This window comes from Ctenopharyngodon idella, chromosome 7, assembly GCF_019924925.1.
Source record: "Ctenopharyngodon idella isolate HZGC_01 chromosome 7, HZGC01, whole genome shotgun sequence".
NCBI lineage: Eukaryota > Metazoa > Chordata > Actinopteri > Cypriniformes > Xenocyprididae > Ctenopharyngodon > Ctenopharyngodon idella.
Window position 1 is genome coordinate 17,171,702 of NC_067226.1, and position 12,479 is coordinate 17,184,180.

Genomic DNA, 12,479 nt, shown 5'->3' on the forward strand with positions numbered 1-12,479 from the left:
TATAAATTATTATAAATTCAAATAACTAGCTTCCGGCGGATGACCGTATGCAGAATGCGCAAGTCGATTTGCGGCGGAAAAGTATCCTTTGACCTGACGCACAACATAATGACAAACACGGAGGTGCAGAGAATAGAGCAAAACAAATCACTGGTCACGGATTATAAGTCTAAAGCCCGGAACACACCAAGCCGACGATCGGGCAGATGGTCGGGCAGTTTTTGTTCGTCGACCGACTGTTTTCTCAGTGTGTTCCGCACCGTCGGCTGAAGTTGGTCCTTGTTGGCTTTTTTTCGGCCGATGCTACGTTGAATCGGCGTCGGAGCTCGTTGGTCAGTCAGGCCATCTGATCATTCTGATTGGCTGTTTAGCTACTGCCACCTGCTGGTACGGAAAGGCATTTCTTCTTACGCAGGCGCAGAATGGACGTGCTACTTGGCCGTCGGGTGTCGAGTGCCGGTTTGGTGTGTCAGGGCAACTTTGGACGCAGACGCTGACGACATGAGCCAACCCTGCAGTCTGCTTTCATCTCCACTAGTTCGTCGGCGTCGGCTTGGTGTGTTCCGGGCTTAAAACGATAATTTTTAACCAGAAATTTCAGAGGATTTCGATATAAGAGAAGAAGAACTTAAATTTGTTGCTGAGCCCTATTTGTTTGAACCACAAGAGGCGTCTAAGCTTACGATACTCCAACATCCTGCGTCATACATCGTGTCAGAGGATTACTCATTTGGCGCAAGTCGACTTGCGCATTCTGCGTACGGTCGTCAGCCAGAAGCTAGTTATCTGAATTTATAAAGTTTTAAATATGGATATTTTTCTTTTATTAACCTTTATTAGGCCTTTATTAACCCCCTGGAGTCGTGTTGATTACATTTTTTTACGGATGGATGCATTATTTTTGACTTCAAAACGCGGCCCCCCATTCACAGCCATTATAAACCTTGGAGGACTAAGGATATTTTTAAATACATCTCTGATTGTGTTTGTCTGAAGTCATATACACCTAGGATGGCTTGAGGGTGAGTAAATCATGGGATAATTTTCATTTTTGGGTGAACTAACCCTTTAAATTCAAAGTGGAATTATGCAGCCACATTTGCTACCTCAATTCAAATTCAATTTAAAATCAGAAATTTAAATTTAATTTTTTTTTTTTTCTCTTTTTTTTTTTCCCCTCTAATGGCACACAGACCTTGCGTGTGCGTGTGTGTGTCCGTGTGTGTGTTTGGCCTTGGCCTATTTAGGCAAGCCCTGCAAAATAAAAAGCATGATTCATTCTTTACTCGTCCTGATGAACAAAATATGACCTCACATCTTCCTGTTGTCAAACAAAAGATTCTTTTTATAAAAAAAGCATGAAGGGGGGGAAACACGAAGCGAAGAATTTAAAACAACGCAACCCAAATCTCATCAGAGGGAAATGTCAAGCACACGCATTTAAGAGAAACAGACAATGACAACTTTTACCAGCAGCCCTGCCTCGACCTTGTTAGTGGGGCACTCTGGTAATCTGCGCTTAATGATTTTTCTCTTTTCTCCCTCGCCCTCCCTTCACCTCTCCCTCATTCTTCCTTCTTTCTCTTTTTTACATTAGACCACAGCTTGAGCCTGAACCGCAGAGTGTCACAGTCATTTAAGACGCAGCCCTAACGTTTTTTTCCTCCTCACATTCCGACGCCATTATGTTACATTGTTGCAGAATAAAGAGCCGTATTATGTTCCAGCAGTAAAGGGCACAAGTGGACTGAGTTTTTATCTGCTGAACGAATCAATCAGGATTATGTCAGTTGAAAAGAATCACAGACAGCAGTCGCCAGCGTACGAGGCCCGTGTGTGTGCGCGTTTAGGAGGGATACGTAAATATACGTACGAGAAAAGCATATATCGGTTGTTGAGTGAAGTGGCATTTCTGCTACAAGAGCTCTGTTTTATTTTACACTGTTCTCTCACAGTCAGAGGATTGTGAGGACACTAATTATCATTTCAGCAGAAATGATTACGAGATCAAATGGAGATCGAATGCCATTTCCTTCCATTAATGCGGGGGGTTTAGTGCGGCTGTCATGCCGTGGCCATCGCCGGGCCTGTGGGAAAAAGACTGAGGGAAGAATGGGGAGAGGCTTAGACCAGGGCGGGGCTTGGCCAACAGGAATATTCAAAACAACAGTGCACAGAAACAGATAGATGACCTCTGGAGAGATTGAAAGATCGTCCCGAGTCCGGATGAAACTTTAAAATGTGTGTGGATGCTGGTTAAATCGCCTTTATCGGTTCATAAAACATTTATTTAGCGGTGTTCGTCTGCTCTCAATGCCTCACGTGCCGGGGCGGAGGTCGTGGCCTGAGGGTCGCCCCTCACAACCTGCTAGTGAAGGCATGAAAAGACCACGTGTTTGTCAGTGTAGTCTGACAAATTGTTCCACTGCACCGCTTTTGTGTTCCCTGTTAGTAGCTTTGAATGAGCGAAGAGATTTGTATTGGAGTAGTGGTAGAATTTTAGATATTGTTTAAATATCCTCTCTTCGCTTTGCTTGAAATGGATGATGGAAAATTTCAAAGTGCTGCATAGCCATTTGTATTGTATTTATGTATTGCAAAAAAAGGTAATAGATCAAGCACATTCCATTATCCCCTTATAAGATCATTAGCAAATATAATTAGATATGAAAAGAAAGTAATTTGGGTTAGAGAGGGAGAAAAGCGCTATCAGGCACAGAAGACAGATTGCAACATCAGTGTTTGGCTTTAAATTGCTCAGTGGAGGTAGTATCAGTGTGAGAATCTCTGCCCCAGAAATAGACTGAGTCAGAGAGCAAGACACATCCACATCCCAACCCTTACATTTGAGAGCTACTGTCTCATTTCCTTTTCTTGACAGAGTCAGAGTCTGGTTTGTGTGTGGCAGTTTCTCTTATTCTGGTTAATATGTGCAAGACAAACAGTTTTCGTGTCATTCTCCGTCATCTGAGGCAGGTTTATTTGCTGCCTAGTCATCCGGCGAAGTAACAAACACACTGTTTGTTTTACCTTCACAGTCGTCCTTTTCTCGCGCCGCATTTTAACTTGAAAAAAAGCAGTGTACGAGGTCGCCTGCTTCTTTGTGCTCCTCCATATACTTATCTAAAGGCAATCTGAACCCACACAAGCACCAAACGTACAATTCTGCCATTTCCTCCAGAAACATTGGGTTTCTTTTACGCTTTGAGGGGAGAGGAGGGGGTGGTGTGCGAGGATTCTTCTAGTCTTTGTGAATCACTACAAATGGTATTCATAAACATCCTGTATTCATTAAAACCTTCTAAAAATATGATTTGGTGCACTTCCTTGCGTTCGGCCCGCTTATATGTGTGTTTGTGTGTGTGTGTATTCGCACGCTGACTCGTATTTACATATTTATAAATACTGGGCTGTACAATGAGGTCTACCTTTGCCAAAAACAACTCTTTTCCAGCAGCACCGGATGCCTGGGAGAGAACAAAGCCACCCTCCGTGGCAGAATGTGCGGTGTGTGTTGTGTTTGTGTTCAGCAGGAGATGATGGCGAACCACATCACTTACATCTAGACTTCATTCATATCGAAAAACAGAGACTTTTAGACTACCAAAAACAGCTGAACTGAAGTTTTCCTTTAAACGGAGGATATTACAAATGCGCTTAGTAGCTACATAATGTGGTAAAAATATCAGTCAGAGGCCATGTGCAAAATAAATGTTCCCTATTTCTTTCCACAATCCATGTTCTGCCTTATCTGATTGCTTAAACATGTATTCAAAAGTTCTGAAATTCATATCCCCACATTTTCCTCCAATTAAATGACCCCTGTTCTCAGGAAACCTAAAACGAGCAGCCCTTTGAAACACAAATATTCACTAAGTAGATTTCATGGTAAAAATAGAATACCTGAGGGAGGTCAGGGAATAAAGCCGCCCTGTGTTTTAGATGGAAGCGCTCTTCGCCTTAACTCTGTGGTCCGGGAATAATAAGAAGCAGTTAGGAAATGTCAGGACTTTGACTCAGACAAGCCCCGCTTTTCCCCAAGTGTGCTGGCCCTTGTTAACTGAGCTTGCTTCCAGCCTTGTGCTGTGCTATTGTTCTGTCTGCCTTTTCATTTAGCCATTCTGTTAAGCATGACACATGTATTAACATAAGATGGATCCTGGAGCTATGTGTCCTCTTACCATATGTCTTGTATTACTTTCCAGGGCCCTCTCTTGTCTTACAGTGAGAGTGTATTATCACGCTTGAGCAGTAGAGGGCGCCACATTTACTTGCTTCTCTTTGATTCAGTGGCGGAAGTATTTTCATTTTCACGAACATTTAAAGCTCTCTTGTAACCATAAAGTAATTATCATTAAATTAATATTGATCATGTAAAAATAATTAAGCTTTTTTTATTTGGATTGAAATTATGGCAAGGAAAACTAATGTTTGGACAAACAAAGACGCATGATTCAAGGTATGAGAAAACAGACTGATAACAACATAATATGACAGGCCAGAGTATGATAAATATTTCTAGGGTGGCGAAATAATTAAGCAATCACTCCACACGCGGACAGGGAGACTTCAAAATTGATCAGAACAGGAGGAGAAAAAAGTTGCGAGGATCGTAAAGTTGGTGTGCTAGTCTCCAGATCGCAGTGGCAGTTGTTTGGGGAAAAGAAATGGCGTCCTTAAATAATAACATTCCAGGTGGCTTAGTTAATGAAGAGTGAAAATCAAATATGGGGCGGAATCTGTAACTCATTACCAGAACTTTCTTTAAGAGGAAGTCACGAAGAGCACTGGCCCCTGGGAGACCAGGCGTTTTTAAAAACCGAGAACGTAATTTATTATCATTATGGTTATGATTATCTTAATTTCCTCATGGACGCACAAAAAATGCCAGCAGACAGCTGTAGAGCCGTGACCACAGTATAGTCTTACAAAACACTGCCAATCACTTCCGATTTGATAAATAACAAACACTTTATCTGTAGATTAACATGAAATATCAGCAGGTTAAAGGAAATTGACATTGAGTAACAAGATCTTATTTTCAACATGAAGTAAGAAGGAAAGCTAATTTGGGGGCTTATACTGCCATCTTCTGGACAAAGTCTGCACTGCACCCTTCAGTCTGAACGCTTGAAAGAAATCGGTGGTTTTGTTTTGCTTATATTTGGTATTTATATTAAAGGTGCACTTTTTTTATTTACACACAAATAAATTAGTAGTACATTGTTATAAATGTTTTAATATAAGTTGCAGTGATGTGCACATGAGATTAAGACTCCAGACACATAAAAAGCTGTTTTATTTTTATTTCATATGAAGCAGGTCGACTTTTCTGTGCAGACATGTTGAGGTCATATGACCAGTCGAATATTACTCTCTTGGTACCCCATATTATTGGACACTTTTTGTTTGTGGAATACATTAATTATGGCTGACTGGAAATGATGTATTTCTGTAATGGCTTAAGTAACTGCATACTTGGTATCAGTATAAATCCAAGATGACCAAATCAGCGATTACATTTACTTTCATATATAAGTAGAGCAGTGGCATTTGTGTTTCCAAAAAAAAAAAAAAAAAAGGTATGTGATCATTGATTTTTTTTTTTTTTTTTTTTAATTAGCGTGAGAATAATTTGTATCTGAGAACACAAAAATGGTTAATTTCATTTCTTAATCTCTATGGGCAATCTCAAAAGCACCTGACATCTGAGTGGAAAGTGTGTCTGTTAAAGAAGAGCACATCTGAGATGTGTGCATAATGCAAAGCGAGTGGGCGTCAGCGTTATTGCTCTTTGGCAAATCTAAATGACGATGTTTTATTCCATTATTAGCGGGGAACTGACTCCTCGTTTCATTTCCATAACATTTCTTGTGAGAGCACACTCAAATAAATGCATGTTTTAATTTCATTTTGTCATTTTCATAGAGGCACTTTAAAAGAACACGACTCGGAAATGCACTCTGTAGATTTTATTGCCAAATAATTTTCTTAGAAGTTGTAGAGGGAATTAAACAACATTTATATTATTTAGTTCAAACGGCGATAGCACATAAATAGGAAAAAAGCAGTAAGCATTTTCGCCAGATTCAAACTTCAGCAGTAATTGCACAAGTGCAATGTTCAGAGAGTTATTGTCTTTATATTAGACGACTTTATATATTTATATCTTTATATTAGAGCTGGAAGAAGTCTGGAAGTGTTCAAATTACCCTCCTCCCATATCTAATGTTTTATCTTATGATTCACAAGATGCGTTTTCTTTAGTGCCATTAGAGGTTAACGGAATCTGAATGGAGAGGTTAATAGTCAACATTTAAACACACACACACACACACACAAACACACACACACACACAGGCATTACAGTGGTCGTTCATTTCTTTCCAAATGTACCCTAAATCATTTTTTTTTTTCTCTTATAATAACTGCTTTGAAATCATAATTAAGTAATCAAAAGCAAACTGTGTTTTTTCTTTTATTCATTATTGTTCAAAACCTTTTGTTAATCAAGGGCATCAAAGGATGTACATTTTGCTAACACTTAAGTGGACCTTAAGTCAATTCTTTATAAAACATATTTTAGTCATTATTGATGGTCATAGTCATTATCAGAGGCTAATAATAGTTTTTTGAATTTCATGTCCTTGAAGTGTTACCAAAATCTGAGATGCCAATTTAAAACAAATGACAAAAAAACATAATAACATGGTTTGATTTGACTCTTCCTTTTTTCTGTTAATAATGGTCTGTCAAAAGTTGTATGCATTTGTGTGAAAGAGAGAGAGAGAGAGGAAGGACACAGGCCGTGGTGTTAATCTGCGTTTGTTCTCTTAACCGTAGTTCATCTGTGGGCGGAGGAAGAGGCATCCCGAAGGTTTGGCCCTGCTCTTACCCCTGAACATAGCCTAAATGACACAGAGATGCAGGACTAATCAGAAACTAACATCACCTCCCCCTACTGGACTGAGCGGCCAAGAGCAGGCGACGGAAAAAGAGGAAGAGGATTGTGACAATGAAGGACATTATCTTATCAAAAGCATTATTTAACATAAAAGACTTCAAGAGAGAAAAAAAAGACTAATAAATTGGACAGCTCAGATGGTTTCCTACACGAGCGTTCTCGCTGGATGGAGGGAAGAAGATCTGTTGATGTTTAGTGAGCTGGAAACAGTGAGGAAAAAAACAATTTTTTGCTTCCTGTGTTTTATGTGTCTTGAATCCTCCCTTGTGTAGCTGATAAATACTTTCTGTGTTTTTAATTGCTTTTTTGACTTTGACCTAGTGAGGAAACGTTGAAGTGCTTGTCCCTCAGAGCAACACATTCCTTGAACCAAGATGGTGGCCAGTTGCCAGTCTCAGAATGAGAGAGTGAGAAACCGTACAGACTCCCCCCGCACCCCTCTCTCTCTCTCTCTCTCTCTCTCTCTGTTGGTGTTTCTCACTGCCCACTGAAACTTCACCAGTGTTATTTGTCTGAGGCTCCCTAAACTGTTCCTCTGGACATTTGGACCAACTCACTACATGTTTGGAGACCAAGCACACCCCTGTCAAAAACTCAGCACACTCTCAGCAGTCAGTGCCTGGATGTCCGAGCTGAAGAACGACAATCCAGTACATTCAGGAAATGAGAACACTGCATTTAAAAAGGGAAGCTACACCTTTTTCTTTAAGGATCGGCTCTGTAATTTCACGACCTGTTCTCCTGATGTGTTTGTGAGACGTTCAGAGCTGAACTCCTGAGAAAGAGGACACTGCAGCACTTGAGACAAAAACCAGCCGAGGTGACGGAAGAAGTAGTTTACATCGAGCGTGTCTGATGAAATGGCACGAGCCAAGGAGACTGCGAACGTGCAGCCTGCAGAAATCAAACAGAAACGCGGCCCCTAACCCTTCATGTTTTGATCTCAGTCTTGCTCACTTCAAGTACTCTGGTTATGAGATTGTGTTTGTAATATACTGCCACCAATCAGTGTTGCAAAGTGTTACTGACTACTGAAATGGTTTGATGTATTCAATTATTAAAGAAAAAGAAAAGAAAAAAGAAACAAGAAACAAGTATTGTCTAGCCATAGATACAGTCATGCGTTGTTGCATTTACAAAGCTAGCTGTTTTAGAGTGTAGGTATTAGATTGGAGTTTTCTTCTCTAGTACTGTAATTTTTGCCTTTCACCTTTGTAAAATACCAATAACATTAAAAGAAAAGGAAAAAAAGAAAGATTGACAATCTTCTTCTGTTGCTGCAAGCGTATAAATCCATACAGTATATATACCCATGCCTCATGCAAGCAAATACAAACTGAGGTTTTACCCCCTGAAGTATTTTGCACTGTGATAGTAAATGAAAATCCAGTCTATACAGTACGCAGATCGCTAATGGAAAATGAAGGTGCGTGTGTGCGTGCGTGTTTGTGCGTCCCTTGACGTTGTGGACTGATATTCTCTCTATTCTTTTGTGAACTCTGCTGATTTGGTCTGTGTAGTTCAAACTATTTCATCTTATGATGGTCATCTATGTTGCTTTGAGAATCAATTTCAATGAACTTCCCCGTAAGTCATTGTGTGTAGACTCCGATGCGTTCGAGTCCAGTCTCTTCAGATATATTCTTTAGTTGTCCTCTTTGCAAAAAAAAAAAAAAAAAAACACATCTCTGGAAATTTTAATTTGTTTTTTATAGTTTTCATGCAAGGTTATGTCATATTGTAAATGCTACATTAAAAAATAATAATAATAATAAAATAAAAAAATGTCTCAAAGTGAAGCTGTTTAGTGAACTAGTTTCAGTAAACTAGTACAGGCTACGTAAGGTAAAGGACTTATGACAGGGAGGGTCAGTGATAGGATATTGACCATTCCCTATATACACTGGTTATAGATGAGCACACCTCTGGCTCCCTCCTCTGTGTAGTATAACTGAGCATCTCTCTCTCTGTCAGTCATTCTGGACTAATATATGAGCATTCCACACCTCTGAGCTGTCTTGTGGACTGTATGATTTTCATTTGGTTGCTGTATCTTCATGGCAGATGCTTTGTTTTGTAACTACTGAACTGTACTTATAATGAGAAATAAAATGTATTCAAACTATGAAACACCAGCGTGAACAGCTGAGCATTTTTGTGCTATTTATTTGCAAGTTTAACTTTGATCTTACAAAACGTTTTGTGAGGAAATGAAAAAGGTGCAATAAATGTACAGGTACCATGTATAATTTTATATTTAGCACTGTACACTACAAAAGGATATAGTTAAAGGATTAGTTCACTTTAAAATGAAAATTACCCCATGATTTACTCACCCTCAAGCCATTCTAGGTGTATATGACTTTCTTCTTTCTGATGAATACAATCTGAGTTATATTAATAATCACCCTGATGCTCCCAAGCTTTATAATGGCAGTGCACGGAAACCACCTGTTTGAAGCTCAAAAAAGTGCATCCATCTATCATAAATGTACTCCACACGGCTCCGGGGGGTTATAAAGGCCTTCTTAAGCGAAGCAATGCGTTTGTGTAAGAAGACCGCCAGACTGCCTTCTGTATTAAAATGAACTGCGTTTTGAACTGCGAGAGGCATTACACTTTCTTTATAAGCTGAATACGGAAGCGGTCTGGTGGAAGCTAGTTATTTTACTTTATAATGTGTTAAATATGGTTATTTTTCTTACACAAATACATCACTTCGCTTCAGAAGGCCTTTATAAACCCCCTGGAGCTGTGTGGAGCATCAGGGTGATTATTAATATATCTCCAATTGTGTTCATCAGAAAGAAGAAAGTCATATACACCTAGAATGGCTTGAGGTTGAGTAAATCATGTTTTTTTTTTTTTTTCATTTTAAAGTAAACTAATCTTTTAATCAGTCTTTTATAAAAGTGCAATATATATATATATATATATATATATATATATATATATACATACATATGTCTCCAAGACACTTAAAGAAACCATACCTGCAAAGCTACAGAACTGTGAAAAGTTTTATGCACTTGTGTAAAAATGCTGTAAAGTGAGGATGCTTTAAAAAAATAATGTCATAAATAGATTTTATTTTTCAATTAACTTCTATTAACTAAATCAAATCAATATTTGGTGTGATCACCCTTTGCCAGTAAAACAGCTTTTGTCCTAAGTACACTTGCGCATAGTTTTCCAGGTAGCTTTGCAGGAAGGTTTCTTCAAGTGTCTTGGAGTCATTGCCGCAGTTCTTCTGGATTTAATGTAATTTTGTCTCAGTTTTTTCTGTTTCTTCATGTAAACACAGACAGACTCTGATAGTGTGATCAGATCTTAGTGTGGAGCACCGGCTGTTTTCAGACTCCTTGTGCATATAAAATCTCACTGGATTATTACAATTAATGGCAAAAGGAATGTTTGGAAATGTAAATTGATATTTCCTACTGACGCCCTACATATAAACATAAAATATATAAATAACTGACTTAAAACCTTTAAAAAAAAAAAAAAAAAACAACTAACGTGCCTAAGATTTTTGCACAGTACTGTATACACTACTAAAGCTTTTATTTTATTTATTTATTTATTTATGTGAAAGAAATTAATACTTTTATTCAGCAAGGACACATTAAACATTCAATTTATCATATATATCCATAGTCATTTTATATAATGTTACAAGATTTCTGTTTCAAATAAATGCTATTCTTTTGAATATCATATTCATCAAGGAACCCTGAAAAAAAAGTATCACTGATTCCACAAAATGTAAAGTAGCACAAGAAATAAGCATAAGAAATATTTCGTTAGCAGCAAATTTGACAAGTGTGACACTGAAGACTGGAGTAATGATGCTGAAAATTCAGCTTTTCCATCACAGGAATAAATTGCATTTTAAAATATTTTTAAATCGAAAAAGTTATATTTTTATTAATAAATATAATTCACAATATTACTGTTTTGTAATTTTGATCAAATAAATGCATTCTTGGTGAGCATAAGAGACTTCTTTCAAAAACATTTAAGAAATCTTACCGACACCAAACTACTGAACAGTAGCATATGTATTTCAATTTTTATGTTCTTGCTTATATATATTATTTTTTATACATATATTGCCCCCAAATTGTGAGGGTTATGCTTGAAAACAAGTGGAAAAATCTACCAGCAGAAAGACAAAATGGACAAAATACACTGAAAATATGTTTATAGTGATTAAGTCAGTGATATTTTCTAGAATGTTGCTTTTTGAGAAAACTTTTTTTTTTTTTTTTTTTTTAAGAATATTGACCTTTTACTGGAAAGATAAAATATATAAAAATACTCTTTTAGACAAAAAGATTCTTGCAGCGTAGAGGACTTTTATCAGTTAAAATCATTTAACATTTAACTAAATATTTATAAACACCCAACACTCTCTCAAATAGAATTGAAGAGACACACACAGAGCAGCATTTCAACATGCTTGTACTATAGACAGCAGAAATTATACATTTCTCTGTCCTCCTGTTTCTCTCCACCCCTGACTCCCATGTTAAGTGTAGTACATGGTGTTAGCTGCAGGGCTACAGGCCTGTGTGTGTGTGTGTGTGTGTGTGTGTGTGTGTGTGTGTGTGTGTGTGTGTGTGTGTGTGTGTGTGTGTGTGTGTGTGTGTGTGACTCAGGAGTAGTGCGGATTATGACAGCTCGCATTACCGGCTGTGTTCCTGCTAACTGTGGCTCTCTACCCTTGGGCTATAGCCGTGTTAATTCCCCAAACCTGTGAAAGCTGGAAACTAGTGTGCCAATTGATGCTCATCCTCTTTTTTCAATTTTCTCTCTGCCTTTTCTGACTTTTCAGTTAAGACAATACATTCTATAGTCCATGTGAACAATTCGGCGTATGTGGCAATAAATTAGCCTAAATTACCTTTTTTTTCTTGTCTTCATGCAGTCTGATCTAAATACAGGTATGCCTGCTGTTTCTCTGATATCATTAATTGTATCAGAGTAACAGATATAAGAACAGGACAAAGCTCTCAAGGACGTTTCCTCTCTCCAGCCCTCTTTCAGAGATGGATTTGCCCCGTCAAACACTCATCGTAGGCCAGTGACAAGAGATAACTGACACCCTTTGGCACAGAGACCTGTTGTGTCAATACCTCAGAGAGATAAGACCCTGCTCTCTAAACACATGAAAACCATCCTCACACGCACACACCGCAGTCTGAGAGAACATTTTCCCATTACAGTTCCGTATTTCATGTTTTTTTTTTTAACCTTTTCCTGTGGGTTAGTGGGGTCTCAGTGGAGGGAAACCTGATACGCTTTAGTCTGATGGGATCCATATTTGTGTTAACCTGCCGTCAAGACCCTGGTGAGGGGAGGTGTCCGAGGTCAACGCCTGACTAATTTTTAAACGGATCAGCTACACTAGACCAGATGGAGAAAGGCCTGGACCTAATAAAACTCACATCCTGAAAAAATAACCGTTTCATTTTCATGCACCCCCTCCTTGTGTCTGGCTTGTCTGGAGCTG

At 38.5% G+C, this 12,479-nt stretch overlaps 1 protein-coding gene across 7 annotated transcripts in view; it reads left to right on the plus strand.

Moving 5' to 3' along the window:
• The window catches only part of znf536 (zinc finger protein 536), a 191,804-nt gene that overhangs the window by 164,884 nt on the left and 14,441 nt on the right, over positions 1–12,479 (plus strand). For 2 of the 7 annotated variants that reach the window (XM_051900005.1, XM_051900006.1), the window contains one exon: positions 6,844–9,094. The exons of 4 other annotated variants lie outside the window; for them this stretch is intronic. In XM_051900005.1, coding sequence (XP_051755965.1) covers positions 6,844–6,901 — 58 coding nt within the window. In that variant the 3' untranslated portion in view covers positions 6,902–9,094. Of the gene's footprint in view, positions 1–6,843; positions 9,095–12,479 lie in introns of those variants that run through there. One more of the 7 variants, XR_007930876.1, reaches the window with a different exon arrangement.